The sequence below is a fragment of the Hylobates moloch genome, unplaced genomic scaffold (assembly GCF_009828535.3).
Source record: "Hylobates moloch isolate HMO894 unplaced genomic scaffold, HMol_V3 SCAFFOLD_16, whole genome shotgun sequence".
NCBI lineage: Eukaryota > Metazoa > Chordata > Mammalia > Primates > Hylobatidae > Hylobates > Hylobates moloch.
Genome location: NW_026652291.1, coordinates 63,370,291 through 63,393,537, shown reverse-complemented (window position 1 = coordinate 63,393,537; position 23,247 = coordinate 63,370,291). Strand labels below are relative to the sequence as shown.

The 23,247-nt window shown below is 33.2% G+C and overlaps 1 protein-coding gene across 8 annotated transcripts in view; it reads left to right on the top strand.

Annotated features, from left to right (window-relative positions):
* Positions 1–23,247, top strand: part of NOVA1 (NOVA alternative splicing regulator 1) — a 152,856-nt gene that overhangs the window by 124,274 nt on the left and 5,335 nt on the right. For 7 of the 8 annotated variants that reach the window (XM_032134892.2, XM_032134891.2, XM_058429889.1 and 4 more), the window contains one exon: positions 22,293–23,247. This exon is cut by the window's right edge and continues 5,335 nt beyond it. In XM_032134892.2, coding sequence (XP_031990783.1) covers positions 22,293–23,247 — 955 coding nt within the window. Of the gene's footprint in view, positions 1–753; positions 1,771–22,292 lie in introns of those variants that run through there. The other variant, XM_032134895.2, reaches the window with a different exon arrangement.

The window sequence follows — 23,247 nt, the reverse complement described above, 5'->3', positions numbered from 1 at the left end:
CTGAAGAAAGATTTAAATATAATAACTGGAAGCTAAACTAACATTTAGGATGATATTTTATACTACAGGTTTGATTTTCACTTTATGCAATAGCGTTCCCTTCAAACAAAAGCATTTTATAATGCAAACATTTTTAGGCCCAATAAAGTGGTTAGTAAAGTACACATCTCCAGTGGTAAAACCCAACACTTCTCTTTGAAGGAAATGGTACTACATAAAGTGAAAACCAAGCTTGTATTACAAATGCATGAAGTTTAAAAGTATACTTACATTTTTACTCTACATACCTTATCTTTTACTGAGTTTTAATTATATGGTATAAAAACCTTTTAGGAAAACAACTGATTTTGTGTTTTTAATATTTCTTTTGTACTTTATCGTTCAGTCTTTTCCAAATGTAAACATGACAAACACAACCACGATACAGATAAAACGAATGATTTTTCTCAAGGTAAAAAACCTTGGATCTAGAAAAGAAAACCTCCTTAATAATTTTGCCTTTGAAGCTAAATTTGTATTTTATTTATTCTTATATGAACTTGTGAATCTTTATAAAATGGTTTCTTTAAAAGGCGAATTATATATTTTAGTTCACTAATATTGTATTTTTACCCTCTAAAGTACTACATTTACCCTTGCCAAATCTAAATTTTGCTATTTTGAAATAATAGGTCATTTGTAATTTTATATTCTGTCCACTATACTCTGTTATGTTGTTACTTATACTCTGTTTTCTTCTGTTCTTGTACAAAGAAGCATAATATCTCCTGGATATCATGAAGCAAGATATAAGAGAAGAACAAAACAAAATCCATAATTCATTGAAAGAATTGTAATCATCAATCTTTCATATTATTAATAGTTTGTAATTATTTTCTCCACAACAGTATTTTCCAGTAGATTCTAATCATGTGGTAGGGCAGAAGGAAATGTGTTTTTTGTTGTTCATTTGTTTCTTGCCGATAGTCCCAATTAATTTAGCTTTGCTATACTGACTTGTATCTGGAAGTATATAACCAAGATAAGAAAATAGGTTCTAATATGATCATCTTAAGCTAATTGTAATAAAAAGAACTAATGGATTGTCAATATTCAGAAAACCAAAAATAAAAAACACAGAAAACTATTCAAGGAGTAAGTTTGATCTGCATTTCCAATATTTAAAAATACTTTTTATTCTTTTAAAAATGATGACATGTTTCAGTACATACCGAATTTTACTTTATTAACCTTGAGACCCCTTAACACGTTTCCATAGGTCACACTGACAGACTCTGACTACAATGTTGTCCTATAATAATTTCCTCCTTAAAACTGAAAGGCTATATGAGAAGCCTTATAAAATGATGGCATGGTGGCTCACACCTGTAATTTCAACACTTAGGAAGGCCGAGGCAGGAGAATCACTTGAGGCCAGGAGTTTGAGACCATCCTGGGCAACATAACATAGCCAAGACCCTGTCTCTAAAAATGTATACATTTTGAAAATTAACTGGGCATGGTGGCACTTGCCTATAATCCTAGCTACCTGGAGGCTGAGGTGGAAGGAGTGCCTGAGGCCAGGAGTTCGAGGCTGCAGTGAGCCGTGATCATGCCACTGCTCTCCAGTCTTGTGTGTTACCTTAAGTCTCAGTTTTCCCATCTGTGAAATTCAAACAATATCGCCTCATAGGATTGACATAAGAAATGAAGAACAGTTACCTCTTCTTAGAACAGTGTCTTGAATGTAATAAACATCATATAAATGTTAGGTTATGTTTATTTAATTTCTTATCTGTCAAGTGATAATGAAAAAGATTATTCTTTAACATAGTAAATAATAAAGCAAATGGCTTATTAAAGCTTTTGAGTTTTGCCTTTGGAAAGATTCTAGTATTAGTATTGGCTGTTTTTTCAACTCTAAAATATTTCTGTAATTAAAGCCTGTCTGCTTAAACTACTTTACAATTATTTTCTAGTAAGAGTACTCAGTTACTTGTTGTCTAAAAGTACGTAAAATTGCTCTTCTTCCCCTACTGAAGAAGAAACATTATAAGAACTAACAGTTTTACAACTTGTATTTCTGTGCGTGTTTCATATTGTAAGGTACAAGTTTGATATTTTTCTACACATGGGGTTTTAAATATGAAGCAGATATAAAAATATAGTAAATAGATCAAATTATTTAAAGCAACATGTTTTAACTTTCAAATAAAACTTAAACAGAATCAGTAGCGTTCAATCAGTTCTAAGTTATTAATACTAAGTTACTCAGTCACTCCATTAAGATTCAACAAAATGGTTTTGTTAATCAGTGGTACCAAAAATTAAATTTTGGTTTTAACTTTAGTCCTTGTTAGCTCTCCTGGAATTTTTCTGAAATTTCATGAAAAGAATAAAAGAATGGTTTCAGAAATATGTGTTTATAAACATTTGTTTATTTACTGATAAGTTTGAAATTATAAGCATTTATCAAATTGTATAAAACACATGAAAACAGATAGCTTATATATAGTACCCTTACTATGGTTGCAGAAAAATAAAAATAAAAATAATTGGTCCCATTTTAAATTCATGACCACAAGTCACAAATGGATTCGTAATTCTGTCATTCATAAGCTCATTGACTTTCTTATTCTCTTATTCTCTAGATGACTATTTCACAAGTTCTCCTCTCTTTTCAATCCTATATTAATTTTCATTTGCTGTATAACAAATTACCACAAACTTAGTGGCTTAAGCAACACACATTTATTTTCTTATAATTTCTGTAGGTCAAGAGCCCATGCATGACTTAAGCCAGGCAGGCTGAGCCCTTTACTTGTGACCTCACAGGGCTGCAATCAGTGTTGGCTGGGCTGCATTCTCACCTATAGGTCTGACTAATATGCTTCCCTGTTCATCCAGGTTGTTGGCAGCATTCAATTTTTGTGAGGGGTTTTTTTTTTTTTTTAACCTGTTTGACTGAGGGCCACAACTTATAACTGGCTATTGGCTACAGGCAACTTTCAGATTCTAGAGGCCACCCACAGTTGCCTACCACATGACCCTCTCCACAGGGCCTTCAAAACTTGGCTGTTTGCTTCTTGCAAGGCCAGTAGGAGAATCTCTCTACATTGTGTGCCAGCAAAAATGGAGTCTTACATATTGAACCAAATCACAGGAGTAACGTTCTCACCACCTCTACCCTACAACATAATTTAATCATGCTAATGACATTGCATCACTTTTGCCATATTCTTGTAGTGAGAAGTAAGTCATGTGTCCCACTCACACTCAAGGGGAGAAGATTGTACAGGTTGTAACACCAGTGGGTAGGGATCATGGAAGTTTTCAAAGAATTGTCCCTACCACAACCCCCACAATGTTTCTTGCTTCTTATTCTCTCCCAGCTAATGACCTTACTTCCTTTCGTACTTCACTGAGAAAATTGAAGCAATCAAAAGTGAAGTTCCACAAACTCATACCAACAAATACTTAATGAAGCATCATTTATACCCACAGTCTACCTTCTCATCAATTACTATAGGTAAATTTTCCCTGCTCTTGTCTAAAACCATTCATTTCAGTTGTCCATTAAACCTCATTCTTCCTTTACTCAAGAACATTCCTGCAGCAATTCTACGTTCTCTCTCTTCTTTTTCTGTCAAGTTTTTGCTCTCTACAGAATCATTCCCATCAGTGTGCAACTGTTTTTTCTCTCATCTTAGAAAACCAAACAAAACTTTCTTAATGTCACTTCCCCCACCAGCTAATGCCCTATTTCTTCTACTCCTTTGTAGTAAAACTTACAAAAGTATTATCTCTACTCTCTATTTCCCAGTGTCTGTATTCCCATTCTTAAATCCACTTCAGTCACATTTTTGCCTCCGCCATTCCACCAAAACTCTTTGCCAAGGATATCAGTGATGAGCACTTTGCTAATTCCAGTAGTCTGTTCTTAGTCTACATATTACTTTATCTACTAACAATATTTGTTAAAATTTATCACTTCCACCTCCTTGGTATACTTTGTTTACTTGGCTTCCAGGATACTACACATGTTTGGTTTTCCTCCTGCATGGTTCAATTTTGCTTCTTCTCAGAATCCTTTGCTAGTTTATTCCCTTATTCCTATCTACTTAATGATGAAGTGATCCAGGTCTCAATACTTGGGAATTCTTCTGAGTCTTCTTTCTCCATTACCTTGGCTTTTATATGCTGACATCTGTAAAATTTATGTCTCCATTGTGGGACAAATGTACTGTTATCTTAGTCCATTTTAGTCCATTTTGTGCTGCTGTAACAGAATACCTGTGATGGTAATTTATAAAGAACAGAACATTTTTTCTCATAGCTCTGAAGGCTGGGAAGTCCAAGATCAAGGCACTGGCATCTGATGAGGGCTTTCTTGCTGTGTCTTGAAATCGCAGAAGACAGAAGTACAAAAAGGGGATGAACACTGTGTTCCTACATGGCAGAAGAGGAGAAGAGAGAAAACTCACTCCTGAAAGCTCATTTTGTAGTGTTATTAATCAAGTCCTCATGACTTAAACACCTCCCAAAAGGTCCCACCTCCCAAAACTGTTGCATTGAGGATTAAGTTTCCAACACATGAATTTTGGAATGGACAAAAACATTTAAACCATAGCAACCATGAACTAAAGAAGCTTAATGTTTATTATTCCTCACATGTGCAGACTTATTACCTAATTTTATGTTCATAATTTTAAATTTTGTTTTCCCAAAGATGCCCTCTAAAATTGTATATGCTTCAGGCCCCACATAACTTGTGTTCACCTTTATCTCTGGTCCAGTTCTCACAGTGAAACTCCAGACTATGTCCAGTTCCCCACTCAGGCTTTCCACTTACATACCTAATTGATATCTTACATGCAGTAAGTCCAAAAACTACCCCTAACCTGTTCCTTTTAAAATAACTCAGTTTTTTATTTCTTTGCTGCCACCTGAAATAGTTTACCATTTCGCTGAGTAAAAGCCAACATCTCCAAAATGGCCTTATTTAACTTATAAGAAAAGGCCTTTGCCACATTATCTCTTTATTTCCTGCCACTCGCCTTCTCACTCATGTTGGCCCAACCACATTGACATTTGTTGCCCCTTGCAGACATCAGGCATACCCTAACCTCAGTATTTTTCTCTTGCTTTTCTCTGCATGAAATTCTCTTATCATAGAGATCTGCTTGGCTAACATCTTCATAACTTTCTAGTCTGTTCAAAATTCACCTTCTCCATAGGACTTACCTGACCTCCTTATATGGCAACCTGGCCTCCCCCTTCCCCCCGTACTCCTGATTCCCTTTATCTTGCTGTTTTTTAGGCTTTTTTCCATTTTCTCATGAATACTGTATACTTGGCTTATTATCATGTGTATTGTGTATTGTGTTTCTTAGAATTGCATGAGGATAGGGTTTTTTTCCGTTTTATTCTCTGATGTATGTGAAGCACTAGCCTGGAACATAATAGGTCCTCAGTAAATATTTGTTGAATGACTAGCGTTAGTTGAAAGAATAGGCTTACAAGTCTATATGTTCTAAAATTCTTTTTTTTTTTTTACAATATTTGCAATGAAATTTTGCATAGAACTCTCTCTAAAAATATAAACCAACTAGAAAAGAATACTTTTAGTTGAATGAAGAGATTAAGCTAAAAGAACATAGCCTTCTTAGCTTGACGTCTATTTTATGCCTTACAGTATTCAGAGCACAATTTGAAAACCAGCTGGGCACTTGTCTCAAATACGAATATTATCATAATTCTCCAACAAAATATAAAAATTAGGGCCGGGTGCAGTGGCTCACGCCTGTAATCCCAGCACTTTGGGAGGCCGAGGCGAGTGGATCACTTGAAGTCAGGAGTTCAAGACCAGCCTGGCTAATGTGGTGAAACCTTCTACTAAAAATACAAAAATTAGCTGGGTGTGGTGGTGCATGCCTGTAATCCCAGCTGCTCAGGAGGCTGAGGCAGGAGAATTGCTTGAACCCAGGAGGCGGAGGTTCCAGTGAGCTGAGATCACGCCATTGCACTCCAGCCTGGGCAACAGAGCAAGACTCCATCTCAAAAAAAGAGAAAAATTAATTTGTATTCTTTCAGTGTATGTGTGATTAGTGTATTGTGTTTGTGTGATATCAAGATAATGTTCAGCAGAAATATATAAGAAGGTCCTAGAAATATCATGACATCCATTTTTTAATGAACTTATTTATTTTGTTATGTATATTAGATTTTATGTGCATTGCTTATCATTAGGATGAGAGTTACAAAATTGCTGATATTTGATTATAATTTCCTGTGGCTCAACCTAGTATGTATCATATACATATCAAAATTGCAAACATTCTTGGGAATAAATTGAACCAAAAACACTGAATTCATATTAAGTAATATACAATTTTTATATAAAGGCATGAAACACTCCCTTAATAAATGGATAGACTTACTATAATTTTTGTGGGGAAGATTTAATATAGGAATATCCTTTTTAAATTAAAATATAAATATATTACAATTTTCATCATGTTCCCATTTTTCTGATATCATTTGAGAGAGAAAATGATTTTAATATTCATATAGAAACAAATCCCTGATAATTACCACCAGTCAACTCATAAAAGAAATATCAAGAAACTAGTAATATTGAGGTCACCAGCATTAAAATTTACTATAAATGTGTCACAATAAAAGTGGCATACAAATAGATGCAATTGATAAATGAAGTAAATAGATATTTCTGAAATAGATCCAAGTAAAGTCATGCATCACGGATATGTTCTGAGAAAAGTATCCTAAGCGATATTGTTGTGTGAACATCATAAGAGTGTATTTACATGAACCTAGATGGTATAGCCCATTACAATACACAGCTTGTTGCTCCTAAGCTACAAACCTATACAGCATGTTACTATACTGAATACTGCAGGCAATTGTAACAGTGATATTTGTATATCTAAAGATATCTAAACAGAAAAGGTAATGCTTTGGCTACTACATCACTAGGCAGTGGGAACTTTGCAGCTCCATTATAATCTCATGGGACTGCCATATATGTGGCCTGTCATTGGTGAGAACGTCACAATGCAGCACATGACTATATATGGGAACTTAATGTATGCTAAAGAAAAACAGTGTGATCTAGGGATTTGGAGAACTGTGCTCTTGAGCCATAATACCTGGCTTCCAATCAGATCTTTGTTACATCCGAATTTTATAATGTGTGAGGCCACATTTTTTTATTTTGCCATGCGTGTTTTCTCATTGTAAAATGTGACTACCTACCTCGCAGAGTTGTCATGACTTTTAAATGAATGAATACATGAGAAATATTTAGAACACTGCCTGGTCCAAAGTAATATATAAGTGTAATTTTAATTCATTATTAAAAAGGATGTTTTATTGTATAAATGGTGCTGGTATATTGACTGTCCACCTGAAAGAAAATAAATTTCTACCTCAGACCATATGCAGAAATAAATCTCAATGCATTCAAGATTGAAACTGCAAGCCTATTTGAAATTATGGTGTACGAAATCAAGGATGACTTAAGCAAGGGGGAAATCCAAAACATAAAAAGTTACCAGATTTGAGTATATAAACAGTTATTATTTTTGGTATGGCAGAATATGCCATTAATAAGCAAAAGAAAACAGTACATTTGGAAAAAATATGTTGAACACATGACAGTTAATTCGTATCTCGGCTATACAAAGAACTCCTAGGTTCATATGAAAACCCAATATAAAAATGAAAAGACAATTTATGGAGGAGGGAATGGAAATGTCCAATACAGATATAAAAACATGTTTAACTCACCAGTCATCAGGGAAATTGGAATCAACATCACATATTTGCACTACTTTATATCGGATAGACAAAACTTCATGTTTGTGTATAATACACATATCAGAAATTCAAGATGTGTGTGCGTTTATAAATCTAAAGTGCTGGCAAAGATACAAGAAATAAACATGCTCATACAATGTTGATATAAGAAATGCTACATTCCAGCTTTTGAGATCTATCCTGTAAAACTTACTGCACCAATACTTAGAAACAAATAAAAGAACGTATGTGTGGCAAAAGTTGGAAAGCAATTTCACCCTTAATCACAGGAGAGTGATTAAATAAATTCTGATATTGCAGAATAATATGTGGTGAAGCTATTTAAAATGCTGAGTTAGATCTGCAGAAACTAGCCTAGAATAGTGTCATACAATATGAAGAAAATTAAGTTGCTAAGAAACATTTGGCCCTATCTTTAATAGTCAAAAAACTTTGTTCATGTATTATTAGAGTGATGACAAGGAATATGAAAATCACCACATTTCCCTTCTTATATCTCTACTTTGTTTTTAAAATGTAACAGAGGATACAAAAGAGAATGGAAAAAAAATCCTTATTTCAGTTGTGGTATATGCAATGTTTTAAGGGAGAGAAAGCAGTAATTTCCCAAGTGGAAAATTGGTTGTCTTTGACATTACATGTGCATTTAAGCTACTTGGCATCTTGATTTCCTACTCTCTTGATGCCTTATTGAGGTCAAGAAAACTCACTGGGGAAAGGCTTCAGGCCTAGAGGACGCACTTACTGACTGGCAAAGGGAGTGGCAATTGCTTCATATTTTAAAGTTATGCCAAATTAAATGATTATGTAACATATGTAATATTTTTATTTATCCTTTAGAGTTAAAACATGAAAAATACTCAACTCTAGCTTTATATCAAAATTACCTATGTAGATTCTTAATTAATAGACCTATTATGAGATTTTGCATCTATATTTGAACAGTCAGATAAAATATTTCATGACGCCTCTTGAAATGTTTGGGAAACACTATCACAGGATAAGAGCACATTAGTTTACAATAAATTGATAATTGTGTACTATATGACACTGTCTCTTTTTTTTCAAGTGTTAATTCATCAAGACTTTACCATGAAACAACATACATACTTTGTGATTTGAAAAATACTAAATTTGTACAAAAGTTGAAGGGTAGGTATTAGTTTCAGCATTGAGAATAGTTGGTGTTTACTAATTAATACAACTTAAATCTATGAAGGGTTACACAAAGGATGATTATCCTTTTAGATATAATTAGTGAATGTGAAGGCCTGGGACATTATTGTATACTACTGTAGACTTTATAAACACTATACACTTAGGGCACACTGAATTTACAAAAAAAAATCTTTTTGTCAATAATAAGTTAACCTTAGCTTAATACTTTTGGCTATTACTAAATACAGTTAGAGGTTCTCTTAGAGATTTTTATATGCAGATTACATTAGGAGTTCTGTGGGGTGTTTTTGTTTTTGTTTTTGTTTTTTGAGACGGAGTTTCACTCTTGTTGCCCAGGATGGAGTGCAATGGCGCGATCTCGGCTCACCTCAACCTCCCGCTCCTAGGTTCAAGAGAATCTCCTGCCTCAGCCTCCCGAGTAGCTGGGATGACAGGCATGAGCCATCATGCCTGGCTCTTTTTTTTTTTTTTTTTTTTTCCAGTAAAGTTGGGGTTTCTCCATGTTGGTCAGGCTGGTCTTGAACTCCCGACCTCAGGCAATCTGCCTGCCTCAGCCTCCCAAAGTGCTCAGATTACAGGCATGAGCCACCAAGCCCAGCCTACGTTAGGAGTTTTTAAGGTCGTTTAGCAATATTCTTGCCAAAAATTATGGATATGATTAAATAAGTGCTTCCTACCCATACTCATTCCATTGCAGACTTCTTAGTTTGCCAGTGTGCTGTAGTGTAGATAGTCTATTATCCACATCAGTGACGGGAATCGGATCTCCCTTAGGGCAAGTTAACAATACCACTGAAAGCAGCACACCAGTAATGTTTTCAGGTTAGTATTATAACACAATATTTGGTAAATATCAGGTTATGTGACCTCCCAAAATCCCTTTTAAATGTGTAATTTTATATGAAGATGTTTTTAAGTTTATGAAACGCCTAAGACTTTAAGATTGAAGAAATTGGTACACATCAGGGGAAAGAAAGAGTTAATGAAATAGTCGCTCTGTAACATTCCTTTTTCTACATCCCATATATGGCTCAGGCATTGGTAAAATGCATAGAATGCTGTGTCTAGTATTGGCTCATACTAGGTAGATTTGTAAGATTCTCTGGACCACTTAGTAGGCAGAGGTGGTTTCTCTGTTTCATCAAAGTTTTCCCTGCAGCCATAGCTGCAGTAATTCTTGCACACAACATGTTCTCAAGACAGAACATTATGCATGCCTTTATATAACCAAACCACTTAATATCTCCTTATTCCACAATGTGTAGTTATCTTCTTGCTTTGTGTGTGTGTGTATACAGTTCAATAGAATTTTTCATTTTTCAAGCAAAGCCATATAAAATTGAAAATATCTAAAGTAGTAAAATTGGATAGTTATCAAGTTTATTTTAAACATTTTATTTTTTTAAAGAATGCTTAGATACATGAATGTCTTCACAGTATTCTCTGAGATAAAAGTAGTTTTGTAAAACTGGGGAGTTTGATACCCTCTTGCTTTGGAATAAAAAAAGTGTTTTTCCTTGTTTTGACCTCAGAAATTTATAATTGGCCTTTTGGGTTATTAGTTTTTCTAATTTTTTATCATTGAATTTTTCCGGAGACAATAAATTGATCATTTTTGTTTATTCTGAACCTAATGCTGTATAATTCATTTTATTGGTGTTTGGTTTAGCTCATATTTCTTATTCAGTTACTCTTTAAAAATATTTTTGAAAAAGAAAATGTTCCTTTTTATTACCTGGCTTCAAATTGCTTTCAGCTGAGTAACAGAATTTTAAAAATTAGTATATTTTTATGTATGATTTATTAAATATTATAAATGAACTATTTCACTCATATATATGAAAAGAATATAGTTTTGTGACTAATAGTACACTTTGTTAAATTCCAGATGTGTTTCAGTAAACTTTTAAAGGTTAATATTTATATGGTTATTAATGTCAAGTATTAATGAAATACTAATGTATAACATTTTCATTTTCTTAATGACAGTCATTTGGGATAGTAAATAATCAACCTCCCATTACTAGTAAGATACTGAAATATCTTTATTTTATTTTTTAAAATGGACGTAGCTGGAGGCCAAATTAATGCAGAAACAGAAAGCCAAATACTACTTGTTCTCCCTTATGAGAGGGAACTTATTTTTTAAAATAAGTATTGCCTTTAGGAAAACTGTTGGTGAAATTAAAATAATAAGAAATATATAATTCACCTAATCAGCAAATATAAAATACCTATAAGCAACTATAATTTAATAAATCATTTCAAAAATATGGCACATCAGACTTTTCAACTAATAATATTTAATTTTAATGGTAAAAATGACAATCAAAAATGTATAAAGATACAATAAAAATCCAAATTGTGAAAGTTTTCCTTATAACTTAATTCCCTAGTTACATAAGTTTAAATGGAGATGGATTTTCAAACATAGGTGAGAAATTTACTTCCAATGTTATCTTATTTAGTTTGGTTATGTCATAGAGTATTAATCCATAAACAACTCAAGATTTTAAAAAAGTTCTTTATTCCTAGATTAACTTTATTTTCTTACATAAAGTGTTTTTTATAAATGGGCATTCAGGTTAAATGCATGATTTTTATTTAAAGCTATGATTTTGAATTTTCCTACTTAAAAATTTTAAAATATTTTCTAGATGTTCTTTTCTGTCATTTATCAACTCACTATTTACAGTCATGCGTATTTTACAGTCATTTGCTTAATGATGGGAATATATTCAGAAAAATGCAGCATTAGGTGTTTTTGTCATTGTGCATACATCATGGAGTGTACTTACACAAACCTGGTAGGTATAGCCTAATACACACCTAGGCCCTTTGTGTAACCTATTGCTTCTAAGTTACAAATCTGTACAGCATGTTACCTTACTAAATACTGTAGGCAGTTGTAACACAATGTTAACTATTTGTATATCTAAACATATCAAAATGAAAAGGTACATTAAAAATATTAAAAATACAGAATAAAAGATAAAAAATGATACTCCTGTATATATAATACACGTATAACATGTAATATAATATAATATACTCCTGTATAGGGAACTAACCATGAATAGAATTCACAGGGCTAGAAATTGCTCTGGGTGAGTCAGTGATTCAGTAGTGAGTGAATGCGAAGGTCTGGGACATTACTGTCCACTACTGTAGACTTTATCAACACTGTACACTTAGGGCACACTAATTGTATAAAAATAAACTTTCTTTAATAATTAATCTTAGGTTAGTATAACTTTTTGCTTCATTTATTAATGTTTTTACTTTTTGGCTCTTTTGATTTTTAAACACTTAGCTTAAAACACTAATATGTTGTCCAAAAATATGTTCTTTTTCCTTATTCTGTACACTGTTTTCTTAATTTTGTTTCTTTTCAGCATTTATTTTAGATTCGGGGATATGTGTAGAGGTTTTTTGCATGGGTAATTTGCATGTCGTTGAGGTTTGGTGTATGAATGATCCCAGATAGTGAGCATAGTGCCTGATAGGTAGTTTTTCAACCCATTCCCCCTCCCAACCTCTCCCCTCTGGGAGTCCCAGTGTCTATTGTTGCCATCTTTATGTCCATGTTTACTCAATGTTTAGTTCCCTCTCATAAGGGAGAACAAGCAGTATTTGGCTTTCTGTTTCTGCATTAATTTAGCCTCCAGCTACATCCATGTTGCTGTAATGGACATAATTTTCTTCCTTTTTACAACTGTATAGTATTCCATAGTGTATATATACCACATTTTACTTATCCAGTCCACCATTGATGGGCATATAGGTTGATCCCATGTCTTTGCTATTTTGAAGTGTTGTGATGAACATACTAGTACATGTGTCTTTTTTGTAAAGTGATTTATTTTCCTTTGTGTATATACCCAGTGGCAAGATTGCTGGGTCAAATAGTAGTTCTGTTTTAAGTTCTTTGAGAAATCTCCACACTGCTTTCCACAGTGGCTGAACTAATTTACATTCCCACCAGTAATATATAAATGTTCCCTTTTCTCTGCAACCTCTCCAATATCTGTTATTTTCTGGCTTTTTAATAACCATTCTGACTGGTGTCAGATGATACCTCATTGTGGATTTGATTTACATTTCTCTAACGATTAGTGATGTTGAATGTTTTTTCATATATATGTTGGCCACATGTATGTCTTCTTTTGAGGCATGTCTGTTCATGTCCTTTGCCCATTTTTAATGGGGTTGTTTGTTGCTTTTTTCTATTTAGTTTCTTTTCATTTTGTTTTACTTTTAAAACTTTTTAATTAAAAACTAAGACACACATTAGCCTACTCCTACACAGGGATGGTATCATCAGTGCCACTGTCTTCCCTGTCCACATCTTGTCCTACTGAAAGATCTTTGGGGGCAGTAATACACATGGAGCTATCCTGTCCTGTGATGACAATGTGTTCTTCTGGATTACTTCCTGAAGGACCTGCCTGAGGCTGTGTTACAGTTAACTTTTCTTTTTTAATAAGTAAATGGAATACAGTCTAAAATAATGATAAGAAGTATAGTGTAGTAAATATATAAGCCAGTAACAGTCATTTAGCATCATTATCAGGTTTTATGTACTGTACACAATTGTATGTGCAATACTTTGTGTACAACTAGCAGAGCAGTAGGTTTGTTTACACCAGCATCACCACAAACATATGAGTAATGCCTTTTGATAGGACATTAACAAGGGTTACAATTTTGCTAGGTGACAGAAATTTTTCAGCTCCATTATAATCCTATAAGATCACCATTGTATACATGGTCTGTCGTTGAACCAAACTTTGTTATTTGGTGCATGACTGTATATACATTTAAACATTTTGTTATTTTTATTATACCACTGGACTGTAAAACCTATGATAGCAGAGATCTTATACTTCTTATTTACCCCTACGTCCCCAATATTTGGAATTATACCTGGCACATAGTAGCCACTCAATAAATAATTGTGCAATAAATTCCAGAAATGTGCCAAAATTATTTTTTAATTGTTCTACTTTTGGAGGATTCATTTATTCTGCAGCCTAATTTTGGACAATTGTTCCATTTCCTTTTGTTACACTGCTTTTGAAAAATAAGACAGTGTATATGGTAAGAGAAAAAAGCTCATCTAAAATGCAATCTCTATTGCTCCCTTTCTGTTTTACCTGAATATAATTATATACTTTTACATTAACCCAAACTTCATATATATATGTGTGTGTGTGTGTGTGTGTGTGTATATATATTTGTGTGTGTGTGTATATATATTTGTGTGTGTATGTGTATATATATATACGTTCAACTTTGCATTGCTATTTTCTACGTCATTTTATAATTTCATATAGTGTAGTGCCCGCATACTGTCCTTTGTATATGACATTCAGTGTTTTGACTTATAAACAATAATCTTAAAACACTAATACATTATGCAGTGTACTAGTGTTCATTGTACAGTGTACTAATACATTGTACAATGTCCTCTGTTTTGGAAATTTCCCCAGAAGAATTGCAGAAGGACAGAAACAAAGTGAAAGATGATACCCATTTCATAATTTGATGAATACTACAATATGATTTGCAAAAGACAATATATACTCACACCAACGTTTTAAAAAAGAAAAAGATAATAGTTTACCCCCTCCCTGATTTATATTTGGTTTATTTTTTACTTGATGATCAATTTTGCTGCTCTACCTTGAATATCTTTGATCATTTTAGAAATTAAATATTTTCATACTTAATTATTTAATTTTCATTATTTAACAATTTGCTTCACTTTTACTTCCCCCTAAATAATTTCATCTATTCCTATGACTTTAAATACAATTTATATGTTAACTCTCACGTTTCCCCTGGCCTCCAGACCCATAGTCAACCACTTATTTGGCATCTTCACTTGGATGACTGATAGGCATTTTAAATGGATAACTTGGATAAAATAGAAATTCTTCCATCCTCATCTTTCACCCCTTTTCCACCATCTACTTCGATGAACACAGCCCTATTTTCATTTTCATAGCTATTTTTTACTTTTTAATTTTAATGTTTAATTTACAACATTAAATTGAAAACATTAGCTTTCATTTCAAATATTCAAATATGTTGAATACATTTTTTGCTAATCAAAATTAAGAACTCTGAACATATGTCTTATTATATGTGCCCTGAAAGAGCTAGGCTAAAAAGAGGTGATTTTAAATAATAATGATTTCAAAGAGCTTTTTGTTAACTTGACACATGGATGATGAAGGCTTGTAAGCCTTTCATCAATATAACCTCAATTTAGTAAAATCTGGTTTAGTAAGCATTAAGAAGACAATACCCCAAATTATTTTCATTTTTAAATAATGGGCTTTCCTGCAATAGTTTATTATTATATGACCTTCATAGTTTTTTCATAGTTATTTAACTTCTAGTAGTTTTCTTTTTTGAAGTAATTATGTCTAGAGTGCTCATCATCTCAACATAACAGGAATAGTTTGAAGTGCTTCTCTTCTGTTCCTCCTTCACCTAGAAAGCATAGATTTTTTTTTCTATTTTTCTTATTCCTAAGTTATATCCCTCCCTGGGATATAGTGTTGTATATCTTTAAGTTTTGAATAATGTTTCGGGAGCAAAGTGAAATAATGTGTTAAATGGAAAAATAAGTAAGTTAAATTTTGTCTTTAGAAAATTGTCTGGATAATTCAGTGGGGAGTTGAAGGAGGGGTTCATTGAAGAATTTTGAACAGAATTTTCTCATAATGCTAAAATAAAGACTCCTTATCCTCAGTGTCACTAAGTTGCCTGATTTTATAGATGATGAAACTAAAGTGATTTGAGAAAGGTCACATAGCAGAGCCAGGGTGAGACCACGTATCTATTAATGGCCAATTCTATATTTTTATTATAGTACACTATGCTTTAGATAGGATAAAGTAATAAGACTGAAGAACAGCACATAATAGGACATATGGATCTAGGGAGCAGGAGAAGTCACAGATAGCTCCTAGGTTTAAAATCTGAGTGGGCAATGGGTGAAAGGTAAAAATACATGAGACAAGGTGGCATAGGTATTTTATGAGAGATACTAGACAATGCTATGAAAACTGTTCTGCCTTGGATTTGGTTATCAAAAGTAGATTAAACAAACTAGTGGAGAGTTGGAAGAACTGCTTTTTAAATTCTTTTTGGATACTTCTATTCATGTAAATCTGTTGTACATATTTTATCAAATCATTCATTCACACAGGCAGCTATTTATTTATTTGAAGTCTGTAATCAAAAGAAAGGATACCATTTTTCAATTTGCTTTGTTCAACAATTCAATGTAGATTCCCCAAAATGGCACATGTCTCTCCATTGGATGCTGCTAAGTGGAGCCTCAGTATCCTAAATTGTAATACATTGGGAAAATAAAAGGCATTTATCTGGTTAGATTATATAGTGTATATCATGGTAAAAAGTAAATTAATCTACGTGTCTTTCCTTACCAGAACTATGATATCTTGACTATTAATTTTAAGAGATAAAATGAAATGTCAGTATTTTGATAGGCAAATGATGCATGATATAACAAGAATGTAAAAATATTTTCAAAGATACTTTTTGGTCAGTTACAAATTATAGAAGCCCTCAAAATTATAGAAATTATCATAATTCAATTCAAATTTCTTTAAGCAAAAAAAGGAGTTGTATTTCCTCTGTGCTGGCTTTAGACAGGGTTAGATTCAGATGCCAAAAAATGCAGTCTCATTTTTATCTGAGTTAACTTCATTTGCAGTCAGGTTCTTCCTCTTCTCATAATAGTGGTAAGATAGCCACTAGCAATGCCAGGCTGGTGTTCTACTAGATTAGGAACACAAATATCTCTTTACCGACAAGTTTACCAAATTCTCACGCTCTTGTTTGGCCATCCTGTGTCATGTGCTCAAACCCAAACCAGTAAAGGTTATGGGTGTGAGTATAGCAATAGGTCAGACCTGGGTCATGTTTTTACTTCTAAAGCAAGCTTGTGCAACCTGTGCCCCAGGATGGCTTCGAATGTGGGGGCCCAACACAAATTCGTAAACTTTCTTAAAACTTTTCTGTTTTTTTATTTGCATTTTTTAAAGTTCTTCAGCTATCATTAGTGTTAGTGTATTTTATGTGTGGCTTGAGACAATTCTTCCAGTGTGGCCCAGGGAAGTCAAAAAATTGGACACCCCTATTCTAGAGATATTGAAAGATTGTCAGCCTTATCTGAGGCACGTACACTAAGAATGAGAAAGGGTGTTTTCCAGAGGAAAACAGGGGCTCTGTTGCTAGAAGAAGAATGATTGGATACCAGCTGAATGACTGAGTAAAATAACAGGTATCCACTGTTGATAGGAATTGCTTTATAAATGTAATGTCATATATGTGTAGTAAATATGGCAGCCCTAAATAAAATAATTCATACTATTAATTGGGGGCTCTCAAATTATAATGGAACTTGTTTTGCATTCACTTCAATATATGGTTTTATTAAATAGTTTATGATTTTTCTGCCATGATAATGAAGAAATATGATTCCTATAGATAGTCTCATTCCTTTATAGCCATAAAACCATCATGAGTTGGAGTTCTTATTTGTTGAAAGAGTAAATATATCTTGATGTCTATTTTTAATTAGAAACATATCAATATTAAAATCAATTTATGTGGTAGTTTTAAAACTCGTAGGATTCTTATAGAAGTTCTTTTGTGATTGCAAATAGAGAAATTGTAAATTTATTACTTTTTTCTGAATAACAGCTGATGTTAGCATAATTAATATAATTATATTGTTAATCTTATCTCCTTTTTTGATAAATAAGTTGTGAGTCTAGAATAAGGAAGATTTAAGTAAATATTCTTTTAATTTAAAAGTAGTAGTATTAAGCTGGGTACAGTGGCTCACACCTATAATCCCAGCTACTCAGGAGTCTGAACCAGGTGGGTCGCTTCAGCCCAGGAGTTCGAGGCTGCAGTGAGCCATGGTTGTGTCACTGTACTCCAGCCTGGGTGGCAAAGGGAGACCCCCCTCTAAAAATAAATAAATAAATAGATAGATAAATAAATAGATAGATAAATAAATAAAATTATTGAAGCAGTTCATCACAGCTAAAATGGGTTTAGATTTGAAACAGGAACTGTCCAACACCGAAATAACAGTGACCAAATTTATGGAAATACTTGCTTGTGAAAAAAGAGTGTAAAGGCCATTAGGGAAATATCTTCATCTCTCAAGGATTTTCCTACCTATTCTTTCTTTTTCCAGTTTACTTTGTGTCTCCTTTATAGCCTTATATACTTCTGTGCAGCACCCTTAAGACTCCTGCACTGATACACACTCATTTTCTACAACTATCTATAAGCTCCTTAAAGGCAGGAACAATGTCATATATATCCTTTATCTCCAGCTTTCAACACGGGGCTTGGGCCATTCAGTAAGCATTTATAAATGATTAGGTAGATGCTAGCAAATCTAATCATAACTCTGAAGGGAAATCCGATTTGTAACTGTCAAGAACATATCTGATTTAGTTTTATACATGTTATACCAAATAATTTGTATGCCGTTGAAGATCAGTTCTCTTCTCCCAATTCTTTACAAATAAGAGTATGTGTATTTTTGTCAGCCAGAGCATTAGTAGACTTCACCAGTGAAAATGAATCCATGTATACAGTTAGAATTTGCTATTTGTCATTTCAGTTGGAATTTAAATACTATCAATATACAGACATTTGCTTTGGTAAATGCCTTTATCTAAGAAGTAAGAGAAAATAATCTATCTTATGTAATTCTCTTTGCTTCTCTTCTGTTTTTTCCCACCAGTATTCAGTTGTCCACCATCTCAAAGCTTCCATGTTTTTCTGTCTCCTTTTCCTTAACTCTGGCCCAAAACTTAAAATGTAAATATAACATTTCTGTCCCTGTAATATTATTTAACTGAATTTCAGGTTTTTGTCTCAACTTCTTTTCAGAGAGTCTGTTTCCTCTCTCTGTCCATATTAGATTAATACTGTGTGCAAATAGGTATGGATATATTTTTTAATTTTTCAGAGAAAAAAGACAGTGTAAGGCAAAGAGGATTCTCTTGTTCTTTTGTCAGAAATAGAAATTGGGTGATAAATGCCTTGTGTAAGCTATTAAGTATTTACTTTTATTAAATTTTGAAAACTTTTTGTATTTATGTTTCCATTAATTTTCTAAATTTGGTAGTCTTATACAGAATAGCCTATTGTCTAAAGTTAGAAAATGCTATATATTATAATTACTAAGATGCAAACGTTAAGTCTGCTCTTAAGTCATAACACATCTTTAGTTTTTTAATCTTGTCAACGCAATTTGGGGCCACATCCATATTTAATTAAACATTGATTGTGGTTGACATATTTGTTATTTAAGATTCTTTGAAATGATTAAACACTAAAATTCAGAAGATAAGTATTAACTACATAAAAGCACCTTTAATATAAAGATAGACATTGTCATATAATTCTTCAATTTTCAAAAATATGGATATTTTTGGAAGATGTTTACTGTCATTAAAAGTTAACACTATTTCAAATTATATATTAGTTCAAAGTTTTTGAGTATTGGCTGGGTGTGGTTGTAATCCCAGCATTTTGGGTGGCCAAGGCAGGTGGATCACCTGAGGTCAGGAGTTCGAGACCAGCCTGGCCAACATATGGTGAAACCCTGTCTCTACTAAAAGAATACAAAAATTATCTGGGCATGGTGGCACATGCCTTGTAGTCCCAGCTACTTGGGAAACTGAGGCAGGAGAATTGCTTGAACCCGGGAGGCGGAGGTTGCAGTGAGCCGAGATCGCGCCACTGCACTCCAGCCTGGGCAACAGAGCAAGACTCCGTCTCTCAAAAATAAATAAATGAAATAAATAAATAAAAATAAAATTTTAAGTATTGAAAAGAAGGAAAAATAAAGGGTTTTTTTAATTGTTAAAAAAGACAAGCTAATGTTCAATAATGTAAATGCAATGCCCACATGCGCAAGTTGTTTTAGATAATAGTTTTAGAGTTAAAAAGAAAAAAAGCTATGAAAAAAAATATATAATGTGAGACTGATGTGCCATGTAGTAGAAATTAATATGTTCACACATTTCATAGAGTGAATGTTATAAAATTATTAATAAAATTTCATTACCTTTTATTATCAGCCTATAATTAACCTTTTCTGTACTGTTCTTGTGGTTATCATGCAGGAAACCATTACATTGAACAAAACAAAAATGATTACTTATAACTTAAAATAACATAGGAGTAGCTCTTTTGAAAATCTTGGCTGATTAATACATTTTTCTTCATTAAAAATATGTTAAAGCACTGCAGTTTGCCAGTACGTGGTGTTTTCATTAATGTTACAAAAAGGTTATCATTTTGAAAAGAATTGCTTATTCATAAAAATACAATCATATTTAACATTCAGATACTTAAATCCTTAAAAGTGCATTTTCTCAGTATTTCATGTGTATGGGATAAAAATAAAGATGATTGTAATTCATCTTTATAATTGGTATAGTATATCATCGTAGTTTAACTTTCTAATTGTAACACATTAACTTTTCAGACAAATAATTTTCTACAAAAAGAAGTCTGTGAGCAAAATTAACAAATGTTATAAAAACACTTCTTGGTCTATTTCTTGAAACTGAATCCACTTAATCAGGGAATATGAAGTTTATGTTTAACATTCCCAAGAAAACTTAGACTATTTCTCAAACATTTTAAGTTCTTGAAAACTTATTTTCCATAAAATGAAATGATTATATTAATAAATTGTAAGGAAACAAAATTAAATTTCTTTTATTACCGTAAATTGTGTGCATGGAAATGAAATGAGGTTTGTGTGTGTGTGTGTGTGTGTGTATTATATGTGTAAATATATTTATGAGGTGACTTGGTTTAGAATTTGCATTTATACTTTCTCTGCTTGCTACCTTCCAGAACAAAATTGCCTAAAATGCATGGCTGTATTTCTTTAAAATATTCTTATTCAAATTTGTGTTTTAAAGATAGTATTAGAGATGCTTGCTAAAAATTAGCTAATGAAATCCCTCATAGAATACCTCAAACAACTAAATGTCCTGTTCAAACTTTAGCACATTTTTTTAGCCTGCCCATTTTAATGTCTGGAACAAGGAAAGCAATTACTTCAGTGCTTTGTCAGTAACACAACAATCACAAGTTTTGACCTACCCAGTGAGACATAAAACGTTGTTATATGTGTCATTATGCTTCCATAATATAATTTTAAATGTTAGTATTTATATTTTAATTTTAGGGATGACAGAAAATGTCATATTGATTTGATATTTCTTATAATAGTTTTTTCTTGTGATTAAATAAGTCAAAATATGCTGATTTTTGTGGCTGGATGTTTCAATACAAATAAAGATTTCTATATGTGGTCATATTGGATTGAGTATTAATGTCACTGCAGTAATTTTTCAGTATCCTTTGAAAATATGGTAGTACCATTTGGTAAGATGGTAGTAAGCCCTAATTTTAAAAACGTAGCAATGATAGCCAAAAAAGCGAATAATTAGACTAATTATTTTACAAATATAGATAGTGCAGCTAGGTAATATAATTCTTAAATAGGGTTAATCTACCCCAAGCCATTGAAAAATGAAAAATTATTAATTATTTAGAAATCACTCACTATTACGAAGTTATATTTCGTATGTCAGTTTAAATGAAAATACTAATAATTTTACTGACCTTTATCTCTGAAAACAGTCATGAAACAAGTAAGCTATTTTTAATAACAAAAAAATTACTGGGTGATAAGGAACATGAAATTAATGTTTTGAAGGGACTCAGGCTTGAACTTTCCTACTGTTATCTTTATTAACTTTGCTTTATAATTCTGCATTCTTTGTTTTTTAAATGTTTTAGAACAAAGCATTTTCTTAAAGTTACAATAGATGAAGAATCATCAACAGCATTGTGATTTTTGGAGCTATATAAAAATGTTACCTTTGGTGTATAGTTATGATTCCCTTGTGTTAAGATACTGATTTCTTATAAATTCTATTGCAAAATGCACAGTGACTCAAGGAAAAATTTTGTTTAATAATTTTGACCTGAAAATTGAGTTTTTCCTTTGAAAATTCTAATTTTACAAGGTAGTTGTATTAAAGTGTGATAAAAGTCTCTTTAAAGTTGTGATGTTTCTGTCTTTCATAAATTATGTTTAAACTAATTTTCAATTATTTTACTTTTCTAGGATAGCAAAGTAATATAATGTATATGCACAAAACAGAAGTATTATTTATACGTATTTTTTTTAATTACAGGTAAAGATTATAGTTCCCAACAGCACAGCAGGTCTGATAATAGGGAAGGGAGGTGCTACTGTGAAGGCTATAATGGAGCAGTCAGGGGCTTGGGTGCAGCTGTCCCAGAAACCTGATGGGATCAACTTGCAAGAGAGGGTTGTCACTGTGAGTGGAGAACCTGAACAAAACCGAAAAGCTGTTGAACTTATCATCCAGAAGATACAAGAGGATCCACAAAGTGGCAGCTGTCTCAATATCAGTTATGCCAATGTGACAGGTCCAGTGGCAAATTCCAATCCAACCGGATCTCCTTATGCAAACACTGCTGAAGTGTTACCAACTGCTGCAGCAGCCGCAGGGCTGTTAGGACATGCTAACCTTGCTGGCGTTGCAGCCTTTCCAGCAGTTTTATCTGGCTTCACAGGCAATGACCTGGTGGCCATCACCTCTGCACTTAATACGTTAGCCAGCTATGGATATAATCTCAACACATTAGGTTTAGGTCTCAGTCAAGCAGCAGCAACAGGGGCTTTGGCTGCAGCAGCTGCCAGTGCCAACCCAGCAGCAGCAGCAGCCAATTTATTGGCCACCTATGCCAGTGAAGCCTCAGCCAGTGGCAGCACAGCTGGTGGTACGGCGGGGACATTTGCATTAGGTAGCCTGGCTGCTGCTACTGCTGCAACCAATGGATATTTTGGAGCTGCTTCTCCCCTAGCTGCCAGTGCCATTCTAGGAACAGAAAAGTCCACAGATGGATCCAAGGATGTAGTTGAAATAGCAGTGCCAGAAAACTTAGTTGGTGCAATACTTGGCAAAGGAGGGAAAACATTAGTGGAATACCAGGAGTTGACTGGTGCAAGGATACAGATCTCCAAAAAAGGAGAATTCGTACCTGGCACAAGGAATCGGAAGGTAACCATTACTGGAACACCAGCTGCAACACAGGCTGCTCAATATTTAATTACACAAAGGA